Consider the following 22,988-nt stretch of genomic DNA (forward strand, 5'->3'; position numbering starts at 1 on the left):
TCCTAGCTCAACGCGTTTGGGAGATATAACCAAAAAACCTCAGGGGGGGGGCTCCTGAGGCCCCCCCCCGCCAGGAATAGGGTTAAATTAAAAGCGTTTAAATTATTTCAAGTTTTGATGTAAAGCCCTTGATAGCAAAGTATGTACACAAAGCCGATGAAGGCGATCTCATAATTTTCAATCGCAACAAACCATTTCAAAGCACTAATCAAACACAATCCGGATTGGATTGCAAAAATTGGAAGTATGATGAAATCCAATCCGCAATCAAATCCTGTTTTTTGGAATGGATTTCAAATCCAGGTGCAATCCACCAAAAAGGAATGCAATCAGGATTTTGCAATCCTGCAATCACAATCCTACCGATGCCTGGTTCACCATGGAATAACGGCTGTCGAACGACGCATGCCACAAAAGGGCACGCGGGGTGACGGATCTGAGAGAAACGTCTGTACGTTATTCCGTCAAGTTAAACCAGCGATTGACTGAACCTTCAGCATTCGAGGCAGTTGCTAACACAGTTCTCCAACGCTGCAATGAACTTATCATTTAGCCGCCTCAGTATGCATAACTATAGTTCTCCTGTTCTACTTGGCAGCCTGAGCCGCAGGCTGTCTTTCTCGAGCACTCAAATACCTACGGTTGCTCGCATCTACAGCATTCTAGCATATGTGCTACCGTTTGACCACTACCACACGCTGCCTATATGTGTGAATGTGTCCATCGTCAGTGACAGCTGGTCAGGGGCGCTCACCGCCGCTGATCGGCAGCTAACAGGTGTTGGCTCGATTGTCGCCAACGCGCCACCTTCCGCCCGAGCGAGCCGGCCAATTCATTGCAATCAGTCGGTCCATTCACACTGGACAGAGCCGAGCGACATGTAACGGCCACCGCCTGCCGGGGCCGGGCTATCGACTCATAAACTCGGCCGGCCATTGTGGGGACAGGGACCACGCCACTGACCGGGGACCACTCCCCACTGACCGGGGACTACTCCCCGCTGACCACTGGGGACCAGGACCACTCAGTTCGCTACAGTCCGCCTCCTGTGCGAGCCACAAACGGGCAGCTACCAATAGCCCTATTAGTGGCAGGCTCCTGGCTACCCCTATTAGTGGCAGGGGGGGGGGGGGCTGTTTACGACCCCCCCCCCCATTGATATCTCGAGATCTAACGGGCCGATTTTCAAAATTCAAACGGCATTCGATTTCGCTCAACGTGATCTACATTTCTAAAAAAAAAAATTAAAAATGTCAATAGGGAGGTGGAGGGGGGGGGGGGTAAAAACGGGCAAATTGCAGATACATTTTGGACTGTTTATCACGGCCAGGTTTCTGAACCAATCTTAACGCAACTTTTGCCGATCGATAGAGAATGAACCAGGAATTCACATGGATCCTAAAAATATGCATTTTCAAAAATCATAGGCGGATACAGATCATTGAGATTGGGGGTACACAAAAAGTATAGTAAATAAGGTTTTTGTTGGTACTGTTTCTAAAAAGGGTGGTAATGGTCTTGTTATGTTACAATTTTCTTATGAGAGAACGACTACAATTGTATTGGTCATGCATAGGCGGTGTCAGGGCACCTATGTTGGGAGGTAAAACATAACCATGGATGATATAACACTGGATTGGTGTCTCGTGGAAATTAACATTGGAATCCGCGACATTGGGATCAGGCCTGCCATCTAGCGAGAGAATTATCGTAAGTTAGGAGCAAGCCGAGTGAACGCCATCCCTCAGCATTATGACACACGTGGGTGTGGTGTGTTAGTTGGCTTGAAGTGCATATTCCCACGAGTTGGAGGTAATCTTACTGGACTTGAGACGATAAAAATGTCTTAAATGCTTGAAAGCCAAAAATGTCAAGCAGCATTTAGGTAATAACGAAAATAAAATGCGTAAGACGGTGTGCAGGTATTGAAACGGCCGGTCCCATCGGCTTGTACGACCTTTTCAATGGTCATTTACTCACAGTGGTACAGCAGGTTGACAATATGTCATACACATTTGGTAGGCTCCTATTCCTTCTTCTCCGAATTTCGCTCGATTTTCTTCATCTTAGTTAACCCTAGAACGCCTAGGGGGGGGGGGGGTTGTATCAACCCCCCCCCCCTGAGGTTTTTTCGAAGTGCACGCTAAACGGCTTGTCGTAGCGGGCTGAAATTTTCAATACCCTCTGGGGCAACCTTTGCGCATCTTTTGCCGAAAAAAATTGATCGGGTCATGTCAGGTCACGGAGTTATGACGTCATAAGAGGTACAGCCTCCGGCCGGATTTTCACAAACTGAGTGCCAACGCCCGAGGTTTCCTGCCGGTGGTACGGACATCGGTTGATGGATCGTGATGAAACTTCCCATGCATGTTGGGGCAAGTATTGGCTATCATATGGTATAAGAAATTTGACCGGGTCAGGTCAGGTCACGGAGCTATGACGTCACAAGAGGAACAGCGTCCGGTACTATTTTTGAAAAGCGCCCGAACCACTATTTTGCTAATTCTTGTCACCTCAATGGGAATATGCAGCAATATTAGCTTCTATAGGGAGCAAATGGACCTCCCAAATCCAAAAATACAATCAGATTTCAAAAATTTAAATTTTGATTTTTCGAATTTCTGCCGCCGACTGTGACCTTGCCGACTTCCGGCGCTCCCAACGCGCCATTTTTAGAGCTAGAGAAACGAAATACATACCAAACGATAGGGAATTGATCAAGGAACACGATAGTGAATGTTTCAAGTCGATATCTCCCACCGTTTTGCCGCAATCGCCGCCGAAAGTTGAAAAAGTTTATTTTTCCGAAAATTTGACCTTTGACCGGTCAAAAGTAGGTCAAATGTTGACCTAGGACCAAAAAATATACCACCAATCGCGAGATCTCGTTGAGAGCAATCCGTTGGTTTTTTCCGCTAAGCTCTACGACCTTCCGTTTCGAAACGCCGGGGGGGGGGTCGTAACAACCCCCCCCCCTGGTCGTTCGTGTTATGAGAAATGGCCTGGTCGTGCGAGGGTTAATTGTTACGGCACGTGCCACGTGCCAACTTAGGGGTGTCGAAATTGTTCCACATAAAGTAACTCCGCAACATGGCCGGGCCCATTACAGTAAAACTTCGTTAATAGTTAGGCACCCAGTGGCCAATGCATTTCCATGTGTCACTTATATGAGGGTGCTACTGCACGTGCGCACGTGCGGGGTGCCGCTTCCGTATCTCAAGAACGGCTGGGCGGATAACACTCAAACTTTGTACACAAATGTCACATCGATGCTCGCACTGCATTGATCAGTGCTTACATTGGTGCAGAGTCGTAAAGAAAACGAGGAAATGAGATGCGTGGTGTTAATGCCTTTCTGTTCCAGCAGCTGATTGATCCGCAACAGGACATCCTTGTTTGTGAAGGCTTCGTCTCCCTTTTCCACCCCTTGTTTAAAATAACATTAACAATGTACGTACGAAGAAGACCACACATCAAAGTTGTTTTAGGCGGCTATCTTGGGCCAGGGCTGCGGAGTGGTAGACGGTATAGTCAGATCCAGCGGTTCAGTTCCGACTCGGAGTCGGTTTATTTTTAAAAGCTGTAGTCGGAGTATGAGTCGAACGTCACCGAAAAGTCATCGACTCCACAGACTTACCAGGGCTGCAGAGTCGGAGTCAGAGTCGGAGTCTGTGTGAATCGACAGTTCTGCCCGGAGGAGTCGGAGTCGATATTTGGATACCGGAATCGGAGTTGGAGCCAAAGTCACTGAAATTTCATCGACTACGCAGCACTGGTGGGGTCCTTTTCAAAGAGCGTCTTGAATGACATATTGAGCGGCAATGACGTTAGCAATTCCGTTCAACTTTTTCATTAGACTTTTAGATAGTACTTAACGTTCGTTTTGTTCTTTGATCGGGCACTTTGTTTGATTTAGGCCAAGTAAAGACTCATGTGAAAAATAGCGAAAACGACACGTGCTGGCGAAGTCTCCAATAACTCCCTGTTTCACGATGTAATGAGGAAATAACATGGAACTGCTTATCTTATTACTGACGCTGCACATAAATCTATTAATTTCTTAGCTTTTGCTGACATATATAGACGTAACCTTTTGAAAAATTGCACAACAAGCTCGCTGCTACACCACACTCCCGTGTGTCACAATGCTAATCAGCGGCGTTCACTTGGCTTGCTCCTAACTTACGATAATTCTCCCGCTAGATGGCAGGCCTGAGCTCAATGTCGCCAAAAACTGCGAAGACACCAATCCATTATTATCTCATCCATGACATAACCCCCCTTTTTGGACGCCTGGATCCGCCTATTATAGCAACAAAGTGTCAAAAGAGGATGCACAATAACTTTGTATATGTTATCACATGATACCTTTCATTCACTGTTCGTAAAACTGGTGCATACAGTTATAATACATCAGCATCGTGATCTTCGCCCAAATGACTCGCTTCACGAATAGGACCCCCCAATTCCCAGTGCTCTGGAGCCGCCCCTGGTAAAGTTATGAACTTGAAATTTTCAGGGAATGTGCCCAATTTAGTTTTAGGAAAAGTCAGAAAATTTCAGCATCGTAGCTTCAGCGGTTTCGGAGATATTCCCGAAAAACCTGAGGGGTGGATGAAACCCCCCCCCCCCTGCCACTAATAGGGATAGAGAGCACAGAACACGCACTCTGTAAAGGAAAATTAGCAAAGCAAACGAGGCCTTGGGAACATATGTGACCGTAGCTGATTTCGCGTTAGCCACCACTCGGCTGGGCCCGGGGGGGGGGGTATGCCATGCCGCTGCCAACGCGTGCCAGCGGCCCTGCTGATAAGAGCGAAAATCAATGTACCTATCTGCATGCGGAGCACATCCTTAGCGATACGATGGCTCCTTGGAGAAGCCTGGACAAACCTCTGCCGGCAGAGGGGTCACTCAGGTCCCTTGCAACCCGGCGCGGCACGGCGGGGTCTCAGTGAGTGGCCTGACCGGCAACATGATGAAAATAGCCACCTGGCACGACCCAGCGATGGGGTGACCAAAGGGTGATCAGGTGGAGTGAGGGAGCATTCAGCATACCTGGGGACACCGCGGTACCGGGCAGACGGTAACAGCACTAAACTCGTTAAAAAAAGAGCAACAAGCCCATGTTGTATCTGAGGCCTAAGGAAGCAAGTGTAGACGGGCGGACCGTCTCCACTTCTCCAGCTCCTCCAAATATTGCTAGGTAATATGTTGCTCCAACCAATCTTGGCTCCAACAGTTCTCTACATAGGTACCGTGGCTCCAGCCAACGAGCGTTGGCACGCTGGAAGTTTTATTGCCTTCGCATTCCACAAAGCAGAGTGTTGTTCTTAGTTATGTACCTAAGTCAATGCAGATGCAATATTAGTAAAATTATCTTGGATTCCCTTCATAAGGTTAGAGTAATCTTGTCATTTGGTAGCATTGAAAAGGAGTTGCTGTAAAGCATGCGAACTCAATTCAATGCCAGTTTGTGAAGTGACTTTTAGGAATCCTTGGAATAAAGCAGAAGGGAGGGGAGATTTGTGTGCCGCGTGTGTGTGCCGCGGTTTATCTTGGTTTGAAATTGAAATGATTATTGCTACATATCAGTATTTGTACTGCACTTTTGTGTTATTTTCCTTTTCAACAAGACATTTTCTTTTGATCCATGCACATCAGTATGCACAGATTGCTCGAGTTTTTGTTCTGGTTTTGGTGAAAATTACCTTTGTTCTTTAGATAATCATGATTATTAAATAATGAGATAAAAATGATAAGATAAGTGAGTTAATATAATAACCTTTTATTTTCTTGAAGTCACAATTATTACAATTAGGTACTGTTGCGGATATCAACTTTGTTTGGACGTATTTTAAATTTCTTGCTAAGAATTGTAAAATTGAAATGTAAACTGCATTTTTTCCATTTATTCTGTAGCGCACCTGTGTGGACCCTTGTGCCTAGCTGGGAGGGCCCGGGCGCAGCAAATCTTCCTCAGCTCTAGCGGTGACCTTGACCTCCACGGTCTGTTGCGACTCTAAAGCCGAGCCAGCATCAAGTTTGGAGAGCCCAGGCCCTCCCAGCTTGGAACAAAGTTCCACCTATGAGCGCACATATGAATACTCAAATCAGCATGACCTGAGCAAGTGTGTTTCTGACCAAAAGTCGGTCAGAGAGGCCATCATAACCAAGCGTTTTCATTGTAGTTAATTCAATCTGATTAGTGTCATGCAGTGTTCCAAAATTTGTTGTTTTGGGTGGGAAACGACATCCAAATGAATATCATTTCACACCCTCACCTCCAATTTTGAAGAGCAATTTTCCACTCCCAATATTACGAAGAAAAGTCTCCCCTCTCCCCTCTGATTGGAAGATTGGCGAAGTAGTCCCCATATACAAGAAAGGCGACCGCAGAAACCCCGCGAGCTACCGACCAGTGAGCCTTACGTCCATTCCGTCAAAGGTGCTCGAGTCCATCATTCGCGACCATCTTCTTCAACACTTCACGGACAGTGGCCTGCTGCATGCGGCTCAGCACGGATTTCTCCCGAGGAGATCATGTTCCAGTCAGCTACTGGAGGTGATGGAAGATTGGAGTGCTGCATTGGAAGATGGTGACCCAGTTGATGTCGTATACCTCGACTTCGCCAAAGCCTTCGACTCGGTGCCGCATCAGCGACTCCTCAGTAAGCTGCGCGCCTATGGAGTCGGGGGGAAGCTGCTGAGTTGGATTGAGGCTTTCCTTGTTGGTCGTACTCAGAGGGTTGTGCTGCAGGGATCGAGGTCTGGCTGGGTCCCCGTCACCAGCGGTATCCCCCAGGGATCTGTCCTTGGTCCCGCCCTCTTCACGATTTTCGTCAATGACATGCCCCAGCAAGTGTCGAGCTGTGTCAAGCTGTTTGCAGACGACACAAAACTCTACCGTCGTGTGACAGGTGACCCTGCCGGCCTTCAAGCTGACATCAACGCTCTGGTCAACTGGTCGAAGAAGTGGCTGTTGCCCTTCAATGTGTCGAAGTGCAAAGTGATGCATGTCGGAGGTCTGAATCCTGAGCACACATACTTACTGGATAACGCCGAGATTGAGAGCGTGAGCGAAGAGAGGGATCTGGGCATCATTATCGACGAGAACCTGAAGTTCCACCAACAAACTGCTGCTGCCATTGCAAAAGCGACCCAGATGTTGGCTGTTGTGAGGCGCTCATTTGCTACCCTCGACGTGATCACGCTGCCTCTGCTGTACAAGTCTGTGGTGAGACCGTTCCTCGAGTATGGCAACATTGTATGGGGGCCATTTGGCAGAGTCAATCAGAAACGGTTGGAGCGGGTACAACGTCGAGCGACTCGCATGGTTGACACCATCAGACATCTCCCATACACCGAGCGTCTGCGCCGACTCGACATACCGTCGCTGTACTATCGTCGTCGCCGAGGGGACATGGTGACAGTGTTTCAGCTGTTTCATGGTGGCATGTCAGTGGTTCCTGAAGCGCTTCCGACCAGACACAGCTCCGACCGCACAAGGGGACATCAGTGGAAGCTGCAGAAACCGAACGCAAGAACGCTCACGAGGAGGAACACCTTCAGCACAAGAGTCGTGAATGACTGGAACTCCCTGCCAGCTTCTGTAGTGTCTGCCACCAGCGTCAATCAGTTCAAGGCCAGGCTGGACGAACACTGGAAAAGCCTGAAGTATGACATTCCATACCCATAAGAGCCCAGACTGTCCTAGTCCTAGAGCTCGATGAGAACGGGATCTCCAGGCCAAGTGGCCTTTTCCCTCCCGATCACTGTGAAGGTAAGGTAAGGTAAGGTAAGGAAAAAGCATTAGCGTGGATAATCGTTGTACATCTCATATTTTATCACGCATGGATACAAATTAATGCTATCGATCTTTTCCCATCTTTCTAGGCCTCACCTTGGCCAGCAATTTTCCACTCTTATCCCCATTTTTGGAAAGCAATTTCCCCTCTGACACCCAAGCCAAAATGCAATTTTGGGACACTGGTGTCATGCCGTTTGATGGGAAATGTGACCCAAAAGTCTAATTTTCATTTTTTTGTTACCCACAATTTTTTTTTGTGACAGACATCTAGTTACTTACATAGCATTGAGAGAAATAGTACCTATATCAATGACCATATGGCTTTCACTATATGAGTGGCATCAGCCCTGAAAGCCAATCAAGCCCCAGCTGAGCATGAGCCAACATTACTGTGATTGCAATTCAAATTGGTATTTTGTGTGAGCTTAAGGATCTGGAATGGATAGGTCTAAGCTATTTTAAATCACCTATGGTTGCATTCTGATTTTTTTGGTACAGTACTGATTACTAACCAAACCTAACTTTGATGGAATGTTTAATTTTCAATAGAGTCGGTAATGTTTTATGTGCCTTTGATGCCGTTATTTACAATTTGTTTCAGACCATTCTGAAAACTCAGGGCTTTTTGTCTTGAGTTGAGGAAGAGATGTGAAATTGAAGTAAGGATTACTTCTGATCCAAATCCTTTGTGCCACTAATTGAACTTGGTTAGTGTGTGACTTTTCAAAGCAGCAGTTCTTGGTCCTTGTTAACATTGAACTAGTTTTGCATCATAGAGTGCTGAAGGTATATGAGAATATTACAGACCAGGCATAATAGATATTGACTGTATTTGAAGATATTCTGTGTCATCATGTACAGAAGATGGCCACAACAATGGATGGTTTCTCAGGTAAACTTTGGACTATCAGGAAGTTCAAGTGCATTTGGACATTGCTAAATGTATGGATTTGCAATGCATTTCTTGTGTGTTGTGATGAACTTTAAATTTATTCTTTCTTTTTTTGTCCCTTATGAAAGGTAATTGAAGGCCTCTTATCATTCAAATTATGGGTAGATTTGAATTCACATGAAAGCTGTTTTTGTGCATTGCTGATGTCTGCTTTACTAGTCATGTTGCAGGGTTTGTCATTTGTAGCTGTTTCACCACCTATCATTGTTTGTCTGTGATTGGTGATTGTGTTGTGTGTGGTGTTCTCAGGGCATGGGTCTGGTCTGGCCACCACGAGTGGTGCTGTGATTGGTGAATGCGTTTGGTGCTCTCAGAGTATGGGTCTGGCCACCACGAGTGGTGCTGTGATTGGTGAATGTGTTTGGTGTTCTCAGAATATGGGTCTGGCCTCTCCACCGCCTGTGGTGCCCTACCTGCGGCCGGGCTCGGCGTTCTGCCGACCGCTGCCGCCGCCCGTCAGCGAGATGGAAATGATGAGCTACCTGTGGCAGAGCGTGCTCCGGTAGGTGGCGCGCCGGGCGGGGCGCGGCTCGGGGAGGGGTAGAGAGTCTCAGACACAGCACAGAGTGCAGGGTGCAGCTACATGACTGCTCTCTAAGACAGCGAGCGCACACAACACACTGGCAGCCACTGAGCAATGCGAGAGTCACGCACTGAAGTCTGTTGCGTCCGTGTCTGACTGTTCCGTCCGCCCACAGTCCCCGGCCGGGCCGGCGGCCGCCTCCCGCCGCCGCCGGCCGCTGGGAGCAGCCGGAGGACTCTGCAGAGTCGGACGCCGGCTCGCGCGCCAGCTCCCCGCCCGGCGGCCGCCGTCAGGGCACCAAGCGCGGCTGCTCGGAGCCGCCCAGCCCCCCGGCCGACCAGCGCAGCAAACGCGGCCGGCGCGCGCCCGACGGCGCGTCGCCAGAGGACACGGTGAGTGCGCCGCGGCGGCTCGGGGGGTGATGTTCTGAGGTGCACTGGCAGCCGTTCCAGGGTGCATGCCACTGAGACCAATGCCGTTCGGCTGTGGTGTATGCACGCCAGGCCATGGTTAGGATGATGGTAGCATCTACAGTGTTTTCGAACTGACTTCACTGCTGCGAGCGGGAGGGCGCTGAGCTGCCGAGTGTCGGCGACAATCTAATGACCTGCTCGCTATGTAATTATGGGGATACTCGTGACCGTATTTTTGTTGACTTATCTTTTGCAGGTATCGGAACAAATTAAGAAGATTTTCGAATCTTGTCGCCAGGGTGATGCGGCTTACAAGAGCAAGCTGATTTTGAGAGATCGAGTGCGCAAGGTATTGAGGGTAAGTACTAAGTGGGAAGTACGCGTTTTTCACAGAATTTGCGTCCTCAAATGGATCATTTAAGTAATCATGTTCTTCGGTCCGGCCGAGGTTCGTCTCCTTGTCATCTAATGCAGTTTTTCTGCTTACGTGGACTGTTTGACAATATATTTTCATCAGCGGCATGTCATTCTACCACGCTTCCATCGTGACCTTCGTTCCTACCTACGTTACCTTAGCTAGCCTTGTCATGACTGCCGGCATTTTCAATAGGTTCATCACTTCCTGAAGGATGCACTACTCTGCTCACCCAGGGGCGGTCTCAGTGTCTCACTCATCCGTCACCTCTCTGCGCTTCGGTGGCGTTGGCATCACAGCTGCTCTGACCTGACCCCCGGTCTGCCCAACCCCCAGGATCTGTACAACCGCTGCGAGCTGCACATCGTCGGCTCGTCGTGCACGGGTTTCGCGTGCGATACCAGTGACGTGGACATCTGTCTGTTTCTGACGGAGGCGCGCATCGACCAGCAGCACGAGGCGACGCGCATCCTGGGACAGGTGGAGCGCCTGCTGGCGAAGGGTACGCGGTGGGGAGGATGTGAAGGGAGCGCTTCGTCGCTTGTCTGTTTTACCGTTTTTTATATACCGAATCAGCTGATATGGAGCTAGCGCAGATGATAGGAGGCTGGTTAGAGTGTCAATGGCCATTGTAGAGGGACGCAGAAGAAATACCTAACTTGTTAAAGGGACTATCCCACCTTTAACATTGGGTTTGAGTTGAGATAGCCAAGTTTGCGGCGAGGTTCAGAAACCACTATCTATCTAGGTTGCAACCCCCGCGGCCTCTTGGTGTTGCAGAAATTCGTTCCCTTCATTTGAAAATGGGCCTTGTACAAGGCCCTATCTTCAACATGGAGCGACCGTTAGTGTGACGTCACCTCGTTTAGTCATTCTGATTTAAATGGGTTTGTTCGTTGAAAAATCGCTTAAAACTTGGTCTGAACTTTGTTGTGGTGCCTACAGAGTAAAAAGAATCAGCTTTATGACAGTAATGTGGCCTGGGGAAGGAGGTAATTTTGGGCTGTGACGTCACATATTTGAAAGTTTGTGTTTGGAATATGGGAAGCCTAAGATGTTTAATGAAAAATAAATGCCAGAACCGTGTTCCTGGTCATCCAATCTATAAAGTCGGGCACAATTTAACTGGTTTTAACAACATTTTAGAAGGTGGGATAGTCCCTTTAATTCTTAGACAGGCACCAGGCAGGAAGCTTTCATGCGCGAATAGCTAATAATTGAGCTAAGCGGTGGGAGACTAAAGAGCGTTGTAAATATGCGTATTTTAATTTGTCTCAGCAGCCGCTGGGTTAGGTTAACATTTTCGTTGTGTCCTTGTCGGTTTGTGGCGCGCCATCTGACGGTCCCGTCCGTTGCTGCTGGCGCCACCACCGCCAGGACCTTGATACGTCACGCCACTCTCGGCCTGTGGCTGGTCCGTGACGTGTCGCGTGACGGTGCCTCTACTCTATCCGACAGACCCCGACTACCGTATGGAGCTGATCCGTGCCAAGGTGCCCATCCTGCGGTTCCTCTCTGTCTCCACGGGCATCCAGGTGGACCTCAACTGCAACAACCTGGTGGGCATCCGCAACACCCACCTGCTGCAGTGCTACTCCAGGGGTGAGATGTCTGCTACAGGGCTACCTCCAGGGGTGAGAATATATAGCTACAGTGCTACTCCAGAGGTGAGAATATACAGCTGCAGTGCTACTCCAGAGGTGAGATGTGATACTAGCTGCTACAGTGACAGCTGCTCCATGGGTAAAAATATACCAGCAGCTGCTACAGTGCTACTCCAGGGGTGAGAATATATAGCTACAGGGCTACTCCAAGGGTAAGGTACATACCACCAGCTGCTGCATGGGTACTCCGTGTGAGTGGGATGTGTGGCGTGCTGTAGAGCTTCTCTGGAGGTGATGTGTCTGTTACACTGCTGCTCCAGAGTTCAGTCACGTGCTACTGTGTTACTCCAAGAGCTGAATGAGTACTTACTCACTACTCAGGTGCTACTGGGCTCAATATTCATCTGCTTTATGGTTTGGAGTGGTATAATTGCAATGTGTTTATGTAATCGGGTGGCGTTTTGCGCTGAAACGAGGGATAATACCTAATTAGAGGGAAGGTGTCCTGTTTGAACTGAGTTCATACTCTGCAATCAGGGTCTGTGTGCCTGATCTGGACTGGTCCACCCCCACTTCTCTCGCAGTGGACGAGCGCGTCTGTCCGCTGATCGTCATAGTGAAGCTGTGGGCGCAGTCGCACGACATTAATGACGCGTGCCGCTCCACGCTGAGCTCCTACTCGCTGGTCCTGATGGTCATCCACTTCCTGCAGTGTGAGTAATACATATCAGGCTTATAAATGCAATATGAGGAAGTAGCCACTGTTCATCATTGTTGACTGAACCTGTGGAAAGCTTGCCTATTGAATTCACATTTATAACGGATAAATGAATATCGTCATTCACTTTCTCACTACTTCGTTAGCCGATTTGAAGATGCCCTCATTAATTGATGAACAACTTCATGTGGTGACCATTCATCCACTGACATGACGTGCGTCCGAAAGCGGGGGCGTGTGCCCCCGCTACCGATACTTGTCTGACGCTCCAGCGCTACTGACATTCAAATCCCAATGGCCGGTGTAACAACTACCGTTTCCCCTCCCGTCCCCCAGGCGGCGTGTACCCGTCGGTTCTGCCGAACCTGCAGCGGATGTGCCGGGCCAAGTTCCGGCCGGGTCAGCCGATCCGGGCCATTCCGAAGGACGACTACGTCACAAACTTTGTGTCGCAGAACTCTGACAGTCTGGGCAGTCTGTTCCTCGGCTTCCTGCGCTACTACGCCTACGAGTTCAAGTAGGTGTGCGCGGCGCGCCGCCGCAGTGCTGATCTTCCCAAGGTCGGTACACAGACGTGTGCCGGTGTGGATGACGTCGTGTTGGGCAATTTCTATCAGACGAGTTTGAGACAGGCCTGCTGACTAGGTGGTCTGCCAATAACGTGTTTTCTCGTCTAGATGGGCCAGTTTCATACTGACGTTCTATTTGCCTCCGTGTGGGTCAGTATTTTTGCTCCCCGTTTGTGTCAGTTTGTACTGACCTGTCTGCTCTGGGTTTGCCAGTGTGTACTGACATGTTAACTCGCCCCTGTCCGGCCAGTTTCCACTCCCAGGTTGCGTCTGTTCGCACGGGCTCGTGCCTGCTGAAATACCAGTGCCGGGCGGTGGCCACCTACAACAACGCGCCCGGAATGTGGAAATACGTCTGTGTGGAAGGTGAGGGGACATAGGTGCGGAGAGGGGGCTGATAAGGCTTTGTTTTCTTAAATATGCCCTGGTGTAAGCGATTTGCAGTTAGTTTCACTCGAGGTGGAAGGTGTAAGTCGTTACATACTTTGTTGAACGTCTGAAGTGCTTGGGTGTACCATCCCTGATGTGTTGGGTGATCATTCTGCACCATGCTAGGTCAGCTGACCGACAGTCCCCTCCCCGCCCCACAGAGCCATTTGATCTGACCAACACGGCGCGCGCCGTCCACAAAGCCGAGGCGTTCGACCGAATAGTGCGCGCGTTCGTGGACAGTCACCGGGCGCTGTCGGACGGCGGCCGGCTCGGCGCGGCGTTCGGGCCGTGCGGACGGCCGCTGTTCGACGACCCCGAGTAGTCGCTGTGCCGAGCGCCGAGAGCCGACAAATTCCGCGTGGGGCCGCCGCCGAGACCGGGCCCGGCCGCCATCATGTCCGCTGTGATTCCTGTGTACCTGCCTCCCGCCGGTGGAACGGGCCGCCCGTCCGCCCCGGCAGCCCGGTCCGCCGTGACCAAAGACAAAATAGCTATCGAGTTGGTGGGACCACAAATACAGGCCTGCCGCAGCCTGAGCGCTGCCGGCTTGCCGACTAGTTCGTCAGAGTTTTATTGTCCATTATAGTCAAATAAATAAGTTTATGCAGAAACTGACCCCTGGCTTTGATGGGAGATGGTTACGGCGTGTGGACGTGTGCTTTGGTATGGGTTGCTGTCTGCTGAGGTTCTGTTTTGTCTCTTGGCTTTTTCATACAGCTGACTGTCTTCATAACAAACCCAAACGATGGTAGAAGAGGCCCACTCGCCTGAATACGAGTGTCAAGGAGGATGCGAGGACAGGATGGCGACTCCCGACACCTCGAATTGCCCTATCGAACAGTAGGGGTCGTTAGTGCAACGAGCCCTGCTCTAAGCGTGGGCTCCGGCTCTGTCAGTACGTCCATTCAAATATTCGAGGTAGATTCATGAGAAAAACTAGTGTGCTCTTGTATACAGACTACGTCATCCTGGATTGGGATCTGTCTGGACTAGCTGAAAGAACAGCGGAAATGATATGATCGTGACTTGCCAAAATTCATCACAGAAGAAAGACGGCATTGTGACATTGAAAACGGTTGCATGTGCCGGAATGGAAGACAGGCCTTCACGGTCTTTCCGTACCCGTCTGAGCGGCAGTCTGATCAGCGGCAGTTTGAGCCGGTGGTGGGAGGGGGAATAAAGCAGCAGGGAGCGGCAGGCGGCGGGCACCTGGGCGACTGGCGCCGCTGCGGCGAGTGACGGCGCGGCGGCGGCGAGTGACGGCCCGCTGATGAGGTCCAGGCGCCGCCGCCGCCGCCTCCGCAGCCGCCGGCGCTCCGTCTGAGGAAATCAGTGTGACGGACCACATCTGCGCCCGAAGGAAGGGAGGAAAGAGCCGAGAACGGGCCTGAATCGGCACACGGCCGGCCCGGCTCTGAATGAAAACCGTCAGCCTGCGGGCGGCTGTCGGGGCGACTCGGCTCGAGTGGACGGTAGTCGGTGCTGACGCCCCTCACATCAGCAGCCGTCAGAGCCGTGAAGGACGGAACGGCTCGGCAGTGTTACTGATCTCGCCGCTACATAAGACAGCGAGCGACCTTGCATACCGAAAGGGAAGGTGATCACGGTATCCGGACGTCCCATTTGACACAGCGCAAACTGCATTGAGATCTCATGCTCAGGCGGCTGAATCGGCTGAATCCACCATATAAAGGTAAATTCGGGCGTCAGTGTCAAATTTCATGCGAAAAAAGCAGCCATCGCCGACAATCTCTGCATCTATCCACGGCGGAGGAGATCCGTGCCGTCATAACAAATCAACGGCGCATGGTTGGTAAATGTGCGTGTTACCGACCTCCTCAAGTACGATATTCGTGGAAAACACGAGCGTGCTGCTATCCTGGCTAGATAAACCCAATGGTAAACGATTCGAAGGTCTAAGGTACCTAACTGATGACCTCAAAGGTCACGTCAAATACCAAAATATCGGATGCTGTCTTTTTACCAATAACATCCGAAGAAATGGTGGACGAGTAAAATAAGGCTGTCAAGAGGTTTTCCTTGTCAAGAGAATTGTCGACTGTCGAGAGAACTTCGAGTGTATCAAGGCCAAGGTTTATTTCGGGTGACTTCAAAGTTAAACAAACCACCTACCTTGGGCGTCTTTTACTCTGGTGTGTTGCATTACCTATAGGTAGGTAAATATTTGTGGGTGAGCGCTATTGCATAAAACTTACGACACCGGATATTTTACGAATTGTCTTAGAATCGTATTTATTCTACGCCAATCTGTTTCACAAAGGTCTTGAAAATAGTACGGAGAGCAAGGAATTTACTCCAGCACGTGACGTAACTTTTGGGGGTTTCTGTTGCATATAAGTTAAGATTTAAGAAAAAGTAGTTCGCCGAAACGCGCAGAAAATGTCGCAGATGCGCCAAATGTGTAAAAATCGTAAATTATTCTACGGAGGGGGTGGGCTTCTTAGATTTTAGCCGAAAGTCGGCTATTGCAGCTGTTTGACGCCGAATTCCAACTTTTTGAGTCCTTATACAGTTATGAATGCATATGAAGGTAACTCCTTAACACACTGATGCTTTCTTATCCTCGAACAATTTATAGAAAGACTGCAACCGCACCTCTCATTTCTCAACCAATGCGATAGCATGATATAAGCATGGTCGTACCCGACAATTGTACTACAACGGTGGTGACTGACGTTAAACCGCGCTCGTAGCTCGTTTGAGGAACTGCAGACGCATTAGTCATCAAACATATCAGCCATGTCGATGTTTATTTCTGGTTCCCACATTCCGTTGACGATTTTAGTGAACATCCAAACACACTCGCCTCAGATTCTAGCACGTATGTACCATACGTATTCAGAGAACGTCTGTGCACCAATACGGCCGCGATTCAAGTTGAGCTAGAGACCCACGTAAACTTGACATGTCACTGTAATCGTAACACGCAGAGCGCTTCTTAAAAAAGGGAACAAATGATGCTGAGCTTGCACAGCCTCACTTTTCCCGAGTGCGCCAACACCGGGATAAGACGCTGCTGATAGGACGATTTCAACGACGGTAGTGACTCTTGGCGTAGCAGCCGCCATCTATCGGCGATTTATCAGAGCCCTCTGTCGGCTGAACCCAGCGGGATTCTCCAACCTTCATGTAGAACAGCCGAATGCCGTGGTCAGAAGACTCCTCCACAAAGTCGGATAGAAATTCCTGAAACAGAAATAAAGATGTCGGTAAGTATCAGAAAGACTAGAACGAATGGATTGAGAGGAGATCATTTTCGAAGGCAAAGTGGCTGACAGAGCATGAAATAGGAGAGAGGACTGAGGGAATCAGGAAAGAGGCGATACATATAGACAGGGGCGGAAAAAGTAAATCGAGCGAATAATAAACTTTTTATGACACCATGTATCTCCTCGCTCTCAGCCTTCTTTGAATGCAAGCATAAAGGTATGTATTAACCCTCGCCCGTAAACGGCGATCTGCCACCTTCGCCCATGCAGGGGGGGGTTGGTGCGACCCCCCCCCTGGCGTTTGAAAACGGAGCGTCGTAGAGCTTAGCGGAAAAGACCAACGGATTGCTCTCGCCGAGATCTCGCGATTGGTGGTATATTTTTTGGTCCTAGGTCAACATTTGACCTACTTTTGACCGGTCAAAGGTCAAATTTTCTGAAATATAGACTTTTTTCAACTTTCCGCGGCGATTGCGGCAAAACGGTGGGAGATATCGACTTGAAACCTTCACTATCGTGTTCCTTGATCAATTCTCTATCGTTTGGTATGTATTTCGTTTCCCTAGCTCTAAAAATGGCGCGTTGGGAGCGCCGGAAGTCGGCAAGGTCACAGTCGGCGGCAGAAATTCGAAAAATCAAAATTTAAATTTTTGAAATCTGATTGTATTTTTGGATTTGGAAGGTCCATTTGCTCCCTATAGAAGCTAATATTGCTGCATATTCCCATTGAGGTGACAAGAATTAGCAAAATAGTGGTTCGGGCGCTTTTCAAAAATAGTACCGGACGCTGTTCCTCTTGTGACGTCATAGCTCCGTGACCTGACCTGACCCGGTCAAGTTTCTTATACCATATGATAGCCAATACTTGCCCCAACATGCATGGGAAGTTTCATCACGATCCATCAACCGATGTCCGTACCACCGGCAGGAAACCTCGGGCGTTAGCACTCAGTTTGTGAAAATCCGGCCGGAGGCTGTTCCCTTTGTGACGTCATAACTCCGTGACCTGACATGACCCGGTCAATTTTTTTTATCAAAAGATGCGCAAGGTTTGCCCCATAAGGTACCCAAAATTTGGTGGCGCTGCGCGCCGCCGTTTTTGCACTATTTCCGAAAAACCTCAGGGGGGGGGGGGGTTGCACCAACCCCCCCCCCTACATGGGCGAGGGTTAACATCTTGCAATCATCCATGAACACATGGCTATTATGATTCGCGCGTCTGTGACTGTGCCCTGCTATACTGGTAAAGTTGACTTTTTAAAGCCAATTTTAGCCAGTGCATTTAATTAAATTTAATTAGCCAATTTTAGCCAGTGCCATTTAATTAAATTTAATTAGCCATGTCATTTAATAAAAGCCTGTGAATTGAAAGTAATAAGCAATTCACTGGCAGATTCAGAATAGTCCAGTAGGTATCTAGATGCTATGCTGATATGCCCTTAATGCTTACGTTTGAAACTGAAAAATATCATGCAAGCCCACAGACGAATAGGTAGGTATTCATCTTGTAATACCTAGCTTAAATGCATTCTGTTTTGTGCCTACTAATTCAACGCGCGAAAGCATGTTGCTTGCAAATATATAATTAAACGTAATTTTGTGGATATTTAAATGATTTTAATGATAAGACACCTGGCACCATATCAATATGATATGGCATTTCAACATACCTAATTGTAGATAATGGTGAAGAAAAAAGCGTCAGAACATTGGAATGTTGCGAGTAATTGAGGGCTGAGGCTAATAAACACGATGCCAAATTCAAAATACACCAAAAGAAAATATGGATCAGGAATTGTAGCGGCATTAGCTTTAACCATTAACTATTGAAAAAGCTCACGATTGGTCTGAAAGGGCTGAGCAGTGAGCAGTGTGCTGCCAATGAACCGACAATTGTTCACTAACCATTCGCTATAATAGAAAACTTACTTGTTAGTCTGGGCCCTGGTTATCTTAAGTCTTCATTTTCAGCCACCAAATGATGATCTTGTTCGATCTTGCAGGCCAAGCTGGACACTTGTCTTGAAATTCTTTATTCTTCTTGCCTTGATTCTTCTTTGGAATGTTGTTTACTTTCGTGTCCTACCTAGCAACCATCCGGACGGCGAGTGTATAAATCTCAGCTTACTTAATTGGCGAAAGGTGGCAGTAGCAGCTACGGCACTGTTCTAGACGGATGCAGTGCACTCAGTTCTATGCAAATTTATGTAGAATATCGACTGAAACCCATAGTGAGGGCAAATTATCTATGATCTTAGAATACCCCACACTCCCAAGATGCCACGATCGATGTTGTTTACCAAGCCGACCGCCGCTTGATGTGGGGGGGGGGGCGCATGAATATTGAAAAGTACGAAAGGTTTTCTAAAGTCGCTATCAATTCAAGGTGATTTGAACCACTTATCCAGACAACGTGACTCACACATTTCAGTACACTGGAACTTTAATCGCTTTCATTATTGTCACCATTCTTCTGCATTTCTTGCTGAGATCCGGCACTACTTTCATTCATGTATGACGTCATACCTAGATTTTCCAAATATTTACGAAGTAGGTCACGGCCTTTATGCAACAGGTTTTACGGTGTTTCGTAGAGTATGGCCGTTTCGTAAAAAAGTTAAGATCTACTCCGGTGGCGTAAATCTTATGTTTATGCAATAGCGCTCTGGTCTCGATTATGCCGTCCTTGGTTTACCTAAATTATCGCCATAATAACGAACTCAGATATATATGAAGAAAAACGGCTGCTAAAAATTACTCCGGATGACTGATGAGGGTGATCTGATAAGAGAGACGATTTCCATTTTCCTATAACCCTCGCCGGACCTATTGGTTTTCTACATACGCGCCGGCCGAGGGGGGGGGGGGGCGGGTACGACCCCCCCCTCGCCGTTTCGCCCCTGGTGGAGCTAGCGCGTCGCGGAAAAAACGAGCGTGTGCGCCGTTACGAGACGCAGAGATTGGTACCCGATTTTAAGGTCCTAGGTCAACCGGTGACCTATGAGGTCAGGTCAAGTGCCCCAAGGTACGGTTCAGTTTTTGGTGAATAACTTCGCAAAAAACGGCCGTAGAGCGCCGATTTTGGCAGCATCGTGTTTGCCTCGCTCAGGCGCGTCGAATGATATACTTTTTGTCCGGGTCAGGTCAACTTGGGGTGTTGACCTCAGGTCAAGGTCAGGTCAGCACCCCCAGGTCACGAAGTTGGTCGAAAGAGGTCATGTCGCATATCATTCGATTCGGCAGGCCTTCCTGAGTCCATTGGTTGCTTTCCCGACTCGCTAGCTCAATTTGATCAAGAGTTATTGACGAAAAACTAATATGACCTTGATGACGTCATAAATGACGTCACGCAAGGTCAATATTGCAAAAGTGACACATCTAACCTTGCAAGGAGTGCATCAAATCACGATTCTGTGTGCTTGAGATAGTTGGAGATCGTTCCCGGCGCCAGAATAGCAGTTTTCATTTTTCCCCATTGACTTATAATGGTGAGGTCACGAAAATGACCTGACCTCATATGACCTTTAGGAAAAATCCGAGATATACAAGTTGTGGGACTCATAATGGATACTAGATCCTGCAAGTTTCATTTCCCTGTGACATCTCCTCTGGCAGTGAGGACGTTGCGAAGTTGCGACATCTGAACACCGTGCAGAGGTTCACTTATGACGTCATAGGTCAGTGACCTGACCTGACCCAAAAATGCGGTTGGTGTCAAAAGATGCGGCTTGGATCAAAGGTCAGGTATGCCAAGTTTCAGCTCTCTATCGCCAGCGTGTTCGGGGCTATCGCGAAAAAACCCTATGGGGGGCGGCACCCGCCCCCCCCCCCCTCGGCCGGCGAGGGATAAATCTGCAAGCGAGTGATATGCCGTCTACGATTACATAATAACCGTGACTTAATTTACAGTTTTCGGGCTTGGCTTATTTCGACCACCCACATCAGCATTTCGTAGTGATCGGCTGAGCCATTGACAGGCCTGCTTTCCATCGTGGGCACATTCCGGTGCCGCCCTCCGCTCTCCGCGGTGGGCGGCCATCCCGCGGCGCCGCGGCCGACCGCGCCGGCCGGGGGCGGAGCGTCGGTCGCGGATTGTGCCGTCGGCGCCGACGGTCGTCGGCAGTCGGCGGCGGTGCGGTGCGCGCGCGGTGCCGAGATGAACCCGCCGGCGGTGAGCGCGCTGAACCTGACGGCCGGCGGCGGCGGTCCGCTACCGTTCGACCCGAGCGCCTACTTGGAGCGGCTGCAGGCGCTGCCACCGGCCGGATCGGAGAACGCCAAACGGTTCTCAGTGAGCCATCTGCTGCAGCTGGACAACCTGGAGCCGGCGGACGGAGGGACGGGAGCCGACAGGGCCGCCGAGACAGACGGTAGGTCACCGACTGGTCACTGGTCACCGTCAGAGACCCACCGGTCACCGTTCATTGGTCACAGGCGGCCGAGACAGACGGTAGGTCACTGACCGGGCACTGGTCACAGCCTGGAGCCGGCGGACGGAGGGACGGGCGGCGACCGGGCCGCCGAGACATACGGTAGGTCACTAACCAGGCACTGGTCACAGTCGCTAACTGAACGGTCGCTGCGTGAATTGACTAATGATCGGTCACCGCCACAAAGCGAACCGTCATCGCGGGTCACTGCACAGACAGCCAGGTCAGACGCGGTAAGGATAGTTTCCAAAGGGTGCCCTTTAGCATCCGGGTGTAGCCAAGGGGCAAAGCATCGTGCCCCCGGAGCTGAATACATAAGGCGGCCCCATCACTGTTGCAAAAGAAGGGCTGGCTAATATATTCCTGCCCGGGGCCGGGATGATTCAATAAATGTCACCGAGGTTTTTTAGCAAAAACTCCGAGGGCCGTTAGGCCCGAGGTGCTTTTCGCTAAAAAAGCGAGGTGACATTTAGGTATTGAATTCCCGGCCTTAGGGCTGGAAGGTGTTTCCCATACCTGCCAAAAAGCTCACAACTATCATTGATAGTGACGTCAGCAGCCGTGTGGTTCAACGCGTTTAACCACACCCCTTGAACCACACGGCTGGCAATATTAAAAAGCACTGCATTAAACTTTGAAAAGTGTGGTACAGTGCACGTGCCATTAAAATGCCTGGATGGCTCGATTTAATCATGCAATGTAGCAGGTATGGGAAAATGTGATAATGCCATGGTAAGACGCCTTTTGGGCGACAAACGAGCGAGCGATAAGTGCAAACTGAGACACTGCACGTGCGAAAGTAGGTATCGATGTGAGATCTCCAACTGACTATTGCATGCAGACCGTCCAGCCTGGTCCAGCCGATCCATGAAGGTCGGCTGGATCCCAGGATCCATGAACTTTGTTCTATTCATGATGCAGATGACCACCTGTCAGTCGGTCGAGTGGTTACCGAGATATAAGCGTCTCAAAAGTGTCATGGAGCAGGGCCAGACCGGTTCGCCCTCTCATACTGAATTTGTGCCGCTAAATCACAAATAAGCTCACTCGCTCGCTGCGTTCGCTCGATTATTAGTTAATTGGCACAGGTACTGATGGCGTTGCTGCTGTTGTCAGTGCTGCTCCTGAGCGACTGACTGATGCTGTTTGGATCTGAATCACACCACATAGTGACCACCATGTTGATGCCTGTCTCGCCGACGGCGGCCTCAAACACCCCTGCAGGCCCAGTTTGATGGCTGTTTCTGCGGCCGGCTCGGGCGGCTGGGCGGGTTGACGCCGTGTTGGTTTAGTGAGCGCATTACGGCTAACTGGTCGAATCAGCGAGCCGTCGACACCGATACTGGCAGCCTTTGATCAGCGCGGCCCGCGGCCCGTGTTTGATGTGGGCCCGGCGGACAGCGGTGGCAGACGGGGGGCAGCCACGGTACTCACGGCCCACTGGACGGTAATCACGGCCCGGTGGACACTCAGACAGCGGTGTCGGGCGGGCGGCAGTCGCGGCCCACTCCGGCGGCACGGGCGGCCGGCCGGTGGGACATCCAGTCCGACAGACGGCACTCGCGGCGGCACTCGGGCGGTAAGCGCGGCTCCTCTGACGACAATCACGGCCGGCCGGCCGAACACCCAGTCCGATATCTACACAGACGGTACGTTCGGCCTCCCAGTCGGCAATTACGGCCCCGCTGACAGCACCCACAAGCCGTCAGATGATAGGTACTTACCAGTCACAGACCGTCATTTGGCATTATTACGATTTTGCCTGCACACTCGCGGCCGCCCGGCAGTAACAGCTCTTCGGAAACAGTCAGGATCAACAGCGTGAAATTTGAACCCAGACTCAGAGTGAAACATTTTCTCTACACACTGCTTCTTACTCCTTTCCAGTCTCA

The 22,988-nt window shown here is 49.9% G+C and overlaps 1 protein-coding gene across 6 annotated transcripts; it reads left to right on the top strand.

Moving 5' to 3' along the window:
* Positions 1 to 5,490: 5,490 nt before the first annotated feature.
* On the top strand, positions 5,491 to 14,051 carry LOC122389486 (poly(A) RNA polymerase GLD2-like). Of its 6 annotated transcripts, none has more exons than XM_043381601.1 (11): positions 5,491 to 5,537; positions 8,412 to 8,702; positions 9,137 to 9,264; positions 9,461 to 9,677; positions 9,955 to 10,056; positions 10,450 to 10,615; positions 11,572 to 11,715; positions 12,302 to 12,430; positions 12,772 to 12,952; positions 13,255 to 13,370; positions 13,595 to 14,051. In XM_043381601.1, the coding sequence occupies exons 2-11, from the start codon at positions 8,664 to 8,666 to the stop codon at positions 13,756 to 13,758; spliced, it is 1,386 nt and encodes a 461-aa protein (XP_043237536.1). In that variant the 5' UTR covers positions 5,491 to 5,537; positions 8,412 to 8,663; the 3' UTR covers positions 13,759 to 14,051. The 6 variants fall into 6 exon arrangements, with proteins under 6 accessions (XP_043237536.1, XP_043237534.1, XP_043237537.1 ...); XM_043381599.1 differs by having other exon boundaries at positions 5,499 to 5,561; XM_043381602.1 differs by having other exon boundaries at positions 5,511 to 5,551.
* The last annotated feature ends 8,937 nt before the right edge of the window (positions 14,052 to 22,988 follow it).

Source organism: Amphibalanus amphitrite, unplaced genomic scaffold (assembly GCF_019059575.1).
Source record: "Amphibalanus amphitrite isolate SeventyFive unplaced genomic scaffold, NRLGWU_Aamphi_draft 000359F_arrow, whole genome shotgun sequence".
NCBI classification, from domain to species: domain Eukaryota; kingdom Metazoa; phylum Arthropoda; class Thecostraca; order Balanomorpha; family Balanidae; genus Amphibalanus; species Amphibalanus amphitrite.

What these genes read in the sequence shown, in the direction of transcription:
- LOC122389486 (XM_043381601.1), top strand. Translation starts at nt 8,664, where the DNA reads ATGTACAGAAGATGGCCACAACAATGGATGGTTTCTCAG. An exon ending in CTGTGGCAGAGCGTGCTCCG is followed by an intron (nt 9,265 to 9,460) that starts GTAGGTGGCGCG and finishes GTCCGCCCACAG; the next exon opens with TCCCCGGCCGGGCCGGCGGC. An exon ending in GGTCATCCACTTCCTGCAGT is followed by an intron (nt 12,431 to 12,771) that starts GTGAGTAATACA and finishes CCCGTCCCCCAG; the next exon opens with GCGGCGTGTACCCGTCGGTT.